The sequence below is a fragment of the Danio rerio genome, chromosome 8 (genome assembly GCF_052040795.2).
Source record: "Danio rerio strain M-AB ecotype USA chromosome 8, GRCz13ab, whole genome shotgun sequence".
NCBI classification, from domain to species: Eukaryota; Metazoa; Chordata; class Actinopteri; order Cypriniformes; family Danionidae; genus Danio; species Danio rerio.
Window position 1 is genome coordinate 18,651,846 of NC_141028.1, and position 12,753 is coordinate 18,664,598.

Below are 12,753 nucleotides of genomic sequence, written 5' to 3' on the forward strand. Positions count from 1 at the left end.
GGTCCAGTCTCGAAATGAGGCGAAAGCCTCCGCCCACTGGCCGCTTATCTCATTGAAGACGGAACTCCCGCATCTGAAAGATGAATTGATGAAGGTTCTGCGGTCAAACCATTTGCTTTTACGTTTTAAAGTAGCGTTACTTTACTTAGCCGAGAGGCAGAAGACCAGAGCCCTTGGTGAACGCGGGAGAACATTGGGGTGTGTGTGGGAATACACAAATATCGGGACTTTCATCTGTTTTGTCACGGTAAGACAGGTGCACGCGCACCTGTATTCATTTGGAAATCCTTTCTGTTGATCTCCTGTAATGTGGACATTTTGGCTTTAAACCTTGCGAGTGAACACTGGCTTTTGAGCCATTTAATAGGTCAAACAACTTTTAAACAATTTAACACGAACTAACGTTTATTTAATAATTTGTTTGGTGTTGAAAGTCTGACTTATGGCCACTAAAAGGCTGTCAGGTGGCGTCTCTCCATTGATGATGTGTGTGTTTGTGTGTATGTTTGTTTCTTTTTTTTAGACTTTGAAATTGTGTAATTATACCCAAACTTTGAGAACACGTGCGTTACTGTTGTTGATATTACTGTACAAATACTGTAGTTTAAAAATATTTATTTGAAAACCTTTTAGTTAATGTACATTGAGCAATCATGAGTATTAAAAGGTAAGAGAAAGTGTCCATTTGGCACAGAACACTAAAGTAAGTCAGTATGTCTACTCATACACGTACCACTGGAATTTAACTCGTCCATGTAAAGGATATAATTTGTCCGGCCTCCATAAATCAAATAGTTTGTGATACAATTTATTTTAGTGATAAAAGCTCACAAACTGTGGAAACTTATTGTGCATATTTTGCTAAATAAGCCCAAGAAATTCTGAGGTATTGATAGTATTGGGCTGTCAGCCGTTGAATGCACCTGTGTGGAGAGTAAGGTGGTGTCCTCCTTTCACACCTGTAACCTGACTGTCCCATGGCAACAGGCGTGTCGAGGCTTGTATGAAAGATTACAGTATCTAGGCAGGCAACTTTCGTCAGGTAATTGGACCAGTACAGCCTGAAACTCATGTTGTATTAGTTTATCTTCAAACGCTGAAGTATGTTTGAGTGGAGGAAAATATTTCTTGGTTTGATGCTTCCCAAGATGAACAATGCCTGAAGTTAATGTTTGCCACTACTCTTTACATCTGCTGAGTTAGTGATTTTGACTTTGGTTGTTTTTATTTGGGCCCTTCAGTTTAAAATGCCCTCTTAACGTTTAATGAAAACGCATCCTTTTCAAACTTGTGGCATTATGGAAAAAACAGTCCTGTTTGTTCCAAGTATAAATCTTCCTATGATATTATCTATTTGTAGCTTCATGGATCTACAAATAATCTAGTTTTGCAACTGATTATAATATAAAACTAAAGCAATTTTAGCAATTCTCATTTCTTAATTGACATCTATGAGTGAAATTTATTTAGTTTGGTACTTTTTATTTGTAAATTAATAATAATAATAATAATAATAATAATAATAATAATAATGAATCACCTAAAAAAGATTAGTTCAAAATAAGCTTTTTTCCAGTAAAACATTAACTTACATTTTCAGCTAACAATTGGTTCTTGATGATAATATAATGTCTACCAGTGCTAAAGAGTCAATATAATATTAGCATTTTGGTTTGAACTTTCCCTTTAAATTAATATATATATATATATATATATATATATATATATATATATATATATATATATATATATATATATATATATATATATACACACACACAGTTGAAGTCAGAATTATTAGCCCCCCTCAATTATTAGTGCCACTGTTTATTTTTTTCACCAATTTCTGTTTAATGGAGGGAAGATTGTTTCAGCACATTTCTAAGCATAATAGTTTTAAAAAACTATTTCTAATAACTGATTTATTTTATCTTTCCCATGATGACAGTAAATAATTTTTTACTTGATATTTTTCAAAACACTTCTATACAGCTTAAAGTGACATTTAAAGGATTAACTAGGTTAATTAGGTTAACTAGATAGGTCAGGGTAATTAGGCAAGTTATTGTATAACAATGGTTTGTTCTGTAGATTATCGAGAAAAAAAATTGCTTAAAGAGGCTAATAATTTTGTCCCAAAAATGGTTTGTAAAAAATTTATAACTGCTTTTATTCTAGCCGAAATAAAACAAATAAGACTTTCTCCAGAAGAAAAAATATTATCAGACATACTGTGAAAATTTCCTTGCTCTGTTAAAAATCATTTGGGAAATATTTAAAAAAATAAAATAAAATCAAAAGGGGGCTAATAATTCTGACTTCAACTGTATATATATATTTTTTTCCTTCTCTTTTAAACAGCCACACATATGTGTTTATTGGAGAATAATGAAATTTGAAATGCACTTTCTGCTGGTTGTATCATGTCAAAAGCAACTGAGTGTCCCCATTGTACGCATCTGAGCTGAACTGTTTTGTGGTATATTGCTGTACATTGTTCTCAGCGCTCTGCATTTATCCACCCTCATGAGTTTACGGGCTGTCCTGGCTTCTGTGTCCTTAACACACTCACTGCTGACCATTGTGTCTTAACACTCGCTCTCTTGTTCGGCTCTGGGTTTGCTGGAGAAGATGGAGGATGGCCCGACCGATGGATTTAAATACTTGTGTTTTCTTGCCACAATACAATCTTTCATGGTGGCATTGTATTGTGCCACTCTGGCAATTTCTTTTAGTACCTATATTCCACAACAGTGATGTAAATGTGTCGTTCATAATGTGCTGTTTTAGTTAAACGTTTGCTTTCTTGAAAGTTACTTCATGACACCTCGTGATGAGGTTGACTTAAGTTTGTAGATGATCTTCTGCCACTTTGTAAACCAAGTAGAATCTCATTTTAGACTTCTGAAGAACTCTTAATGTCACTTCTAAAGTAAATGATATTACATTTTTATGAAAAATGAAATTGTAAAATTATTTTGTTCTTTTGACCTTCAGGCTCAGATCTTTGGCAATGATGGCTTTCCAAGAGTTTACATCGACAGCTGTGCAGCTGTTTGACAAGTGGATGGAAAGTTCAGGTAAGATGTTTCTGACATCAGAAAAAAACAATGTATGACCATGTTTGAACTCAAACAACTTGTAATGTTCAATGGTTGAGTTTGGGAAGAAACTCATTTCTTTTGTCCATGGGGAATATTTGAGCTTATCCTAAAAGGTTGCATACAAACTGTTTGCTTATGAAAGTTTGACAGGCCTATTGTAAGGTATTGACTCATTGATGGATTTGCTCTTTAGTGTTTGGACTTTCAGCAGTGAAATTTAAACTAAACTGAACTTCAACTCTGAAAACTGGACTGAAACGGTTTCAATTTACTAGAACTTCTATGTTAAGCTGTTTTGACACAATCTTCATCGTAAAAGTTGCTATAGAAATAAAGATAAATTGAATTGACAGACCTATTGCAGCATATTTAAAAAAACAAAACATTTTCAGCCTATTTCAAATAACCGTAAATTGAAAATGTTGAAGCATTCCATCTTTCCATCTTTCTTCTTTTCCATCTTCTTTTTTGCATTGCAGCAATTTTATTTTATTTTTCAGGCCTCTTGTGACCCATCAATCTCTGTTGGTCACATTTCCATGTGATGCGAATTCACAGATTAGCACAATTAAACATTACCTTTTTGATCCCAATGAAATAAAATTCATGTTAAACTGAGGAATTCCTCGTTTAAAAGATTTATAATATTCACCAAAAAAAAAATCTCCAACAGTCAGAATTGAGTCATGTGACGAGCGAATCGCACCAAAAAAATCTTTAATGGCTGCCATCATAATCTTCGCTCGCTCGCGCGCGCTCTCTCGCTCTCGCTCTCGCTCTCTCTCTCTCTCTCTCTCTCTCTTTATGCTCTTGCATTACTTTTAATATTTATGTAAAAAATGCACATTTGGCATTATCAATAATCATCAGCATGTTTCAATCAGTAGTATAATATAATATAATGTAATGTATTATTTTTTTTAAGAAATGGTTGGGTTTGTTCAAGACCTTTTGAGACAAAAAGAATCCCTCTTGGACAATTAATGCAAGAAATACCTCTCGAAGTAAGGTCATTTGGCAAAGTACACTATTAGCTTTACTCAATTTAAAATCATCATTTCAGTCCATGTTTAACTCTTGTGTGCTGTTGTGGACATTTTTGTCAACTGGGGTGATTTTTGAGTCTTAATTTAGCTACAACTCTGTGTTTCAACAAATGTAATGACTTTGAGTGACATCTTATTTTGACACATTTTTTGGGGTAAATGCTTTGAAAGTTTTCAAAAACTCAACAATACACTCTGGGCTAATTTATTACCCTTTCATTATTTTTGTGGCTGTTTTTGCCCCATTCAACTTCACCACTTAACTTCCATTAAAACATTTATTTGATTGCATGGCCATGACACCATATTTATGCCTTCTCAATTGTTGCTGGTTATTCCTGTTGGGAACAGGTAAAATTAGCAATTTTTACTGTTGCAGTGCAAAAAAATAAAAACCTAGTTTTCTTTTTTTTTTTTTAAATGAGGAGCTCATCTCTCAGAACATGTTAAACAGGTGTGTATTTATGCTGTTTATAACAAGTGTATTTAGTTTGCTGTTTTACTCCATATAAAAAAAACTTAAACTTTTTTTTTTTTTTTGGTTAATGCTGTCAACTGATGATCAACAAGAGTAAAAATGTGAAATTTTACGTCTTTTATGGAAAACCAGCATCAATGCATGATTATTTGGTCTCAAGGCGTTGCAATCAGAACATGTAGTTATAATGGAAGTAAATGGGGCAAAACAGCCACAAACATCAAAAAGGGTAGTAAAATTGAACAGTACACAAAGGTTAAATGTTTTTTTTTTTTTTTTTTTTTTTGTGGGTGAAACTACTGATTCTGTTTCTGAAATTGTTGAAATGTCATTTCCTCATAGATGAGTGTACTCCATTAATCTCGGCTAATTATAGAACTAAACTAATGCAGTTACTATAGATGATGTTGTTCCTGGAGACATTAAATGGATTGCTGATATTCTTGTGATGTGATTTCAGACCCACGGACAAAAGGCTGGCTGCTCATGTCCAACCCGATCCCACAAATGCTTATCATTGTATTTTACATCTATTTTGTGATCTCACTGGGGCCCAAGATAATGGAGAACCGGAAACCATTTGATCTGAAGCGGGTCCTCATCGTTTATAACATCTTTGTTGTGTCTTTGTCCGTTTACATGTGCTATGAGGTAATTGTCATTTTGTTTTCTAGCAGACAAACATTCTGTTTTGTTTTGCTTTTGTAGTTTATAAAGACGTGTCTTGTTACATTCCATAGAGTTATGTTTTTTGTTGCTTTATGCGATACATATGCACACTGTGCAAATGGGTGAACCTGTTGCTTCATGTTCCAAGCTTGCATGATCTTCTGTCTTCTTAAAATCACAAAAGATGTTTTGCTTAATGTCTGGAGCAGCTGGTAGGAGTGTAGCTTTTTTCTGGCAGTGTAATTTGCTTTGAACAATACACAATAGACAAAATGAGCTGACCCCCCCCCCCCCCCCCCTCTTTTATTTGTTGAATCTAAAGCCACTGTATATCTTCTTTCTGTACAGTTTTTGATGGCAGGCTGGGGAACGGGGTATACATTTGGCTGTGATCTGGTAGACTACTCTCAATCGCCAAAAGCTATGCGGGTGAGTATGGAAGAAATGTGATCTTACCTGTTTTGTGAAAAGCTTGTAAAAAGGGACCAGGTTTAGTTATTTGGCTTAGATGTGGTTGGTTTGACTTGACGTAACCTTCATAATTTCGTAACACATCTGTTTCGACACAGGAGTTTGCACACATAGTTCTTTACGCACTCTAGTTTTTGTTAATGGAATAAAACTTTGAAGGTTGTTCTATGGTTATTTCTAAGAGAACCATTTAAATAAGAGGCTTCACATTTCAAATTTGGGTTGTATGAATTGAATACTATTTGGCGTCACTGTACTTTTTGTTAAATTATCTATAAAGTTATATAGTGTCAGTTTTTGTAGAATATTTCTTTAGCAATTTCCTCACATCTCTAATGTTTTTGAATGCAATGCTTTTGTCATTGTATGCAGCATGTGAGATTGTAAAGCTTCTTCCAAGGTGCTTAAAATAAAAGGATGCATAAGACTAATAAATGTACATAACCAATTAAGGGCTTAGGGTTTCTTGTTGATGTTTATGTACACTTAACACCATTGCGACATAAAAAAAATAATATGATTTTTTTGATCTGGAAATTAAAATGAATTTTGCAAGACATTTTCTAAGTAATTTTGGTTTATTGTTTTATTTATATGCAGTGGAGGGAGAAATAAATTGAGTTTAAGTAAATTCAGTTAATTAAATTAGTTACTATTGGTAATTATCAGATTTGATTTAATTGAAACAATACATTACAGATTTTGAACGTTTTGAGAGTATATCCATAAGACCATTCAGTTCTCTTTCAGTGCACTCAATGTGGACTAACAAATTTGTCTTTGATTTTTATAAATTTAGGGATTCAATCAAGTCTAAATCACGTGACTAATGACTAAACGAATGATGCATATCATGCATTTCTCTGTCTACAGATGGCATCAGTTTGCTGGCTCTATTACTTCTCCAAGTTCATTGAAATGTTGGACACAGTGAGTACTGTTTTCTGTTTATTACATTGGTTTCATGACATCTGTACTGAATATTTATTCAGCCAGAGTGCAGTTATCAGTCCAGTTTGGGGTGCCAAATACATCTTGTTTTTCTTTCTTTCTTTATATATATGTCTATTTTCTTTTTATTTGATATGCTTTTGGAAGGTACTGTCATTCAGAAAATGGTAATCTGTTAAGTCTTGACATACTTTCAGTCGGTGATGTTACTGTTTTTCTCAGGTTAAAAATGCATCAAAATGGTAGTATTGAGTAGTACTAATGCAGTTTATGCTGCACAACTTTAAAAATTGTCCTATCACAGAGGTTTTCACATTGCACAATTGTCTAAGGTATCATGATGAATCAGTGACAGGGTGATCCATACTTCATGACTACACTAGAAACAATCTCGACAGGTCTGTCTAGTTTGCAAACGTGGGTTAGAAGTTATAAGGAAATAACTTGAATTCATCAGCAAAACTGGTATTGGTACCCTGCAATAAGTATTTCTTTTTTTTTATAATTTACCGTTCAGATGGTTTGTGTGCTGTTTTTTTTATCGAAATGGCAAGTAGGGGAAGAAAAAAAAGTTGGAGGTCAATAAATAATTTTGAATTCTGCTACTGCTGGTCAGGCAAATGTCTCTTTGTTTGTGTTAAGCTTATTTATTCTGAGATTTTCGTCTAGAACTCCTCCCTGAACTCCTCGCTGCCCTTTTATCTTGCATTCTCATTTGCTGTAGGTCAACGCCAGTGTGTTTTTCTGTAAGATTTTGAATTGGTGTATGAATAAGCCCTAATTTCCCTTTAATTTCAGGCATTTGTAGATGATTTTTCTCAACCTGTCGGTGAGTGAAAATCAGGGCTAAAATCGTGCAGTTATCCCTGGAGTGATGGCTTTTCTTGTAGAGGAGCAATGCAATTTAAACCATATTGATAGCATATATGGCATGCTGTCAGTTACCGTAAGCAAACGTGTTGATATTCCTTTATAGAGAATTAAAATGAGGCATTAGTATGCGCTTTACAAATAAAACTACAATCTACTACATTAATGTGGTTTGAGTGGTTTAGATAACAAAACATTTAGAACCCATATAAAGCTATATAGTAACTACCACTGTACTTTTGAAACTCTTCATATATAAATGTTAAATGTTAATATTGGGTGGCACGGTGGCTCAATTGTTGGCACTGTCGATTCACAGCATGGTTCTGGTTCGAGTCCCAGTTGGGACAGTTGGCATTTCTGTGTGGAGTTTGCAGCTGGAAGGACATCCGCTGTGTAAAACATATATTGAATAAGTTGGCGGTTCACAGAAATTGAATGAAATGTTAATATTCTCTTCATCTGTCTTTTCTGGCCAGGTTTTCTTTGTGCTGAGGAAAAAGCCCAAACAGATCACGTTTCTGCATGTATTCCATCATTCCATCATGCCATTTACTTGGTGGTTTGGAGTGCGGTTTTCTCCAGGTTTGCCTCTAGTTTTTTCATGCCTTAATGACTTGGTGTGTGTGTGTGTGTGTGTGCGCGCGTGCGTGCGTTAAAATCATCTGCCTGGCGGGAACAAATTGTAGAACAATCTATATTGTTTATTTAATCTGAAACTGATCTTTGGTGGTTTTTAGAAAACGTCAATGACTGCTCGTACTTACAGAGCAACACAATTAATACTCATTGCTCCTGCTGATACATTAAGATCCTGTGAAGCACACACTAAACATTATTTAAAGCATTACCACTTTTAATATTCAACTCTATTCATTTGTCATTTTTTTTAAATGCTCTTCGTGATCAAACGGCAGTCTTGGGAACCAGAGTTGGGTACCAGTCTCTTTAATATACATGTTCTTGCTGTTTTTACAGGTGGCTTGGGCACATTTCATGCTCTTCTAAACTGCATTGTTCATGTCATCATGTATACATACTATTTGCTGTCAGCTCTGGGCCCTTCCTTTCAGAGATTTTTGTGGTGGAAGAAGCATCTGACTTCCTTACAGCTGGTATGTATTTTCAATGTTCTTTTTTTAGAATAGATGAGGAGCATTTGTCTTTTTTGTCTTTTATTTATTATCTATACTTTTCAATATGTATTTATAGTAAATAATATAGTATTAATTGTTATATTACATTTTAATAAAAACTTTTAAAGTTTAAATTTAATTTAGTTTTTGGAGTCTGCTCTAAATTTTCATTTCAGTGCATTAATGTTTGTTGTAAAATTTTCTACATATATTTTTTTCCATTTATTTTTTTGGGATTAGTTCAAGTTGGATTAATCTAGATTATTTTATTTATATTTTATTGATTTAAATTGCTAATTAATTTTCATTGTTTATTCCTAATGTATTCATTTTTGAACTGACATACCCACTGTTTTATTGTATATAATTAATGAAGTCTATTTATTACATCTATTTTGCAATGGTATGAGAAATCTGATTTAATTGGATTTCGAATCGCATACACTACCCGTCAAAATTTTGGGGTCAGTTTTATTATTATTATTATTTTATTTATTTTTGTCGTTGTCCTTTTATTTTTATTTTTTTTAATTATTTATTAAATGTAAAAAATATTTGTAAAATTATTATTGTATGTAGTTTCAGTGCTTCCCACACAGTCTTTACTTGGGCCATTAATATACATGGGTATATTAACGGCCACCCAAGTACATTTAGTGACACTTTTTTTTTTTCTCTCTATTATTATCATCCTTTTAAACTATTTTGTATCTGTAAGTAGTGGAAATCTTCTCATTTGTTTCGTTCTGTGCCCGCGAGACCTGTCAACACTCCCACAGGTAATCTCACGTGCACTGCAGACTAGCAGAGATGCTGCTTTTTGGCACTGAAAATTCGTCCGGCCAGGTTTCTAAATCTCATCCAATGTACTTGAGCCTAATATCGCTTGGCTTCGCAGCTAACTGTGCGAACAGTGTGAGAAACATTAAATAATTAATTCTGGAATCTAAAGACTCAGAGAGGACAAAATGACTGGTCTAAACTGGCTGCAAATTATTTGTACACTATTAGTAATGGTCAATGCATTTGTCTTATTTAAATCTACACATTTTAATCTTGCAATTATTATCATTATTAGAGATCTTGTCTGTTTTGTGTCATTTATTTCTTATTTACTGTATATTTTATTGATTTAGATGATGTTAATATATTACATGGACTATTTTATATACATATCTAAAATGCTTTGGCATTCAAGTTTGCTTTGAACTTTAAATAGAGAGAAGCAGAGGTTACCTGTCGGATCACTCCTGAATAGCATAAAAGAAAGAGAAATAGTGGATATCTTTTTAATTTTAACAGTCTTTTACTTTAATCCATTGTAAAGAAACAGTGTATAACAGTGTCATAGTAAATAAAATTATGGTTAAATTAAATTAGGTTTTCTTGTTTGCATAAAGTTAACTATACAGTATGTGATGTGGGTAAATAGTGCAGTTCAATCCAGCTACCACCGTAACTATATTCCAAACCATTGGGAAGCACTGTTTCAAATAAAATGACTACTCCAGTCATTATTGCTTTTATTACCATTACCAGTAATAATAATAATGATAATTAATACTAGAGTGATTTCTGAAAGATCACGTGACTCTGAAGACTGGAGTAATGAAGCTGAAAATGTATCATCAAAATCACTATAATAAATGATTAAATTAAGTTAAACTATTTTTGATCAGTTATTTTATAGTGCAATAAAATTTTAAGCTTATTTTAAAATATTTAAAATTCATACTGACCCCAGAACTATTGACCTAAATGTGATCTATAGAACTTTGGAACTCTTTTAGTTTTTATTTCCAGCTAAACTGACTTACATTTGACACTATTGTATATTTGCACACTTCTTTCAGATCCAGTTTGTCCTCGTAACCGTTCACATCAGCCAGTACTTCTTCATGAAAGACTGTCCTTACCCCTATCCTCTATTCATGTACATCATTGCTCTGTATGGCATCATCTTCCTCCTCCTCTTCCTCAATTTCTGGCACCATGCATACACAAAAGGCAAGCGGCTTCCTAAAATCCTGCAAAAGACAATCAGTCCAAAGAACAACAATGACATACACCATAAGAAAGAGTAAACTGATGCAGCACCACAAACAAAACTAGATGCGACAATCAGCCTTTCGGCTTCATTTTTATAATATTTATATAATGTTTATCACGAGAAGAAGGTTACTCTGCCGACTGCGTTTCGGTCTGGCTTGAATTTTGCCTTATGCCCTCATCTGGGCATTTGTGTTGAACTCTGTCATTGCCTCGAGGGCTCCTGTTTCTACTTATTTTCCTCATTGTTTTCTGCATACTGACCCTGATTATTGAGACATGAATGAGTCAGAAGCCTCTCAGCTCCTTTCAGTCTCGCCTTTATTGCCATTTTAGACACTTTTTTTTTTTTTTGTATATTTGGATGTTTGTGTCCCCATTTTTGACTGCATCTGCAAACAAGACGACGAAGTGTTGGTCATTTTCTTTTCCTATGTAAAAAAAGAGAGAAAAAGTAGTGTTGGGGAAATTCTACCTTGTACAACCAGGTGATGTGTCTCCATCATGCATATTTTTGTCTGCCTTTCAACATCCTGAAAAAAGTGAATGTCCTTTAAGGAGCCGATGCATTGATCTCATCTTGCACTATTGGTGAAGGAGGACAGGAATGTGGTTGTTTTAGATTGTGTATCATTCCATTATGAATGTCTTGGGCTGTTTTGTCCCAGACAGGATCTTGCAATTGTTTTGTAAAATGAAATTCATTGTTAACATACCATTTTTAAATATTTATGATGAAATAAATAAATGCTTTATTCACTTATGTTGGTTGTTTTATGTATTTAGTTTTTTGGGTTTTAATTCACTTTTACTTCACTGGCTATTTTCAATTTCTGTCCTGGGGCCTGTTTCAGTAAGGAGGTTCAACTAACTCGGGAGTTTAAACTTGAACTCTGAGTTGACTTAATGAGAGATTAAAAACTCAGAGGTTAAACAAGTCTGATTATTCAGAGTCAAGCGTGCACACAGTGACTATAAAAAGGCATTATCAATAGAGCGCAAATATTATGAGAAAAAAAATAGATTAGCTTTTTTATTCTCCAGCTAAACTTGATGTGCTCATGCAAAGTTTTAGCAAATATGACCATATATTAAAAAAGCAACACCACTGCATCAGTGAGACTATAGCTGCTTAAGTTAATGTGCAAGTTTGTATTTAAACTATTATAAGTATTTAAGTATAATAAAAAAATGTAATGTAATGTGTGATGTTTAGACTTTTCACAAAGTTATTTCAGATGTAATTGAATTAAATTACATAACATAGGCTACTGTATCGTTTCTACAACACTTCTGACAAAGCAAGAAGGCATATAACTGCAACCTAATGTTCAGTGGGAATGTTTAAGGTTCCCACTTTTACACACGTTGATCAGTTTAAGATAAAATTTCTAAAACTGAGTTTTTGAAAGATGTAAAAGTGCACGTGTGTATGTGTCTACCTTTTGTTAAGTGGTGGAGGTTGATATGACATTTAGAATGTAAGCAGTATTAAAATAGAAAGATCCCATTAATCTAGTTACAGTACACGTCTCTGTCGAAGGTCAGTGAATTTAAGCTAATAATTAATTTTTTTGCAGTAATATCAAAGGTAAAACTTAAAACTATGGTATTGAAGCTAACTGTAATTTTTCCCAAAAAAAGGAGCAAGCCTTTTTGTTGCTTTGTTCTTTGTGTGACTGAAATGTAGGCAATGAATGACTAAGGCTAGGGTGAGAAATGATGCTTTGTCTTTAAGTAAAGGAAGGATACCAACAGAAACTCAGTTTAGAGAATAAAACCTGCTCCTGACCAAGTTAGGTTTACAGTAAGTTTCCACGGTAACTGACTCCGAGTCAAAGTTACCTCTCTTTTAAAAACGTAAAACCCAGAGCTTCTCTCATTTCATGGTTAACACGCTCTGTTTTCACTTAACCTCCTCTCTGAAACGGGGCCCAGAAGAAAACAAATTTTGCAAAACCTGGGCTTATCCAATGAAT

The 12,753-nt window shown here is 33.8% G+C and overlaps 1 protein-coding gene across 3 annotated transcripts; it reads left to right on the forward strand.

Moving 5' to 3' along the window:
- Positions 1-52: 52 nt before the first annotated feature.
- elovl7a (ELOVL fatty acid elongase 7a) lies at positions 53-11,537 on the forward strand. 3 transcript variants are annotated; one of them, NM_199875.2, is made up of 8 exons: positions 53-247; positions 2,998-3,080; positions 5,089-5,279; positions 5,646-5,726; positions 6,642-6,698; positions 8,069-8,174; positions 8,568-8,704; positions 10,579-11,537. In NM_199875.2, exons 2-8 carry the CDS (start codon positions 3,017-3,019, stop codon positions 10,807-10,809), a joined length of 867 nt encoding a protein of 288 aa, NP_956169.2. In that variant the 5' UTR covers positions 53-247; positions 2,998-3,016; the 3' UTR covers positions 10,810-11,537. The 3 variants fall into 3 exon arrangements, with proteins under 3 accessions (NP_956169.2, XP_087118954.1, XP_087118955.1); XM_087262828.1 differs by having other exon boundaries at positions 76-367; XM_087262829.1 differs by having other exon boundaries at positions 76-247; positions 2,998-3,296; positions 5,005-5,279.
- The last annotated feature ends 1,216 nt before the right edge of the window (positions 11,538-12,753 follow it).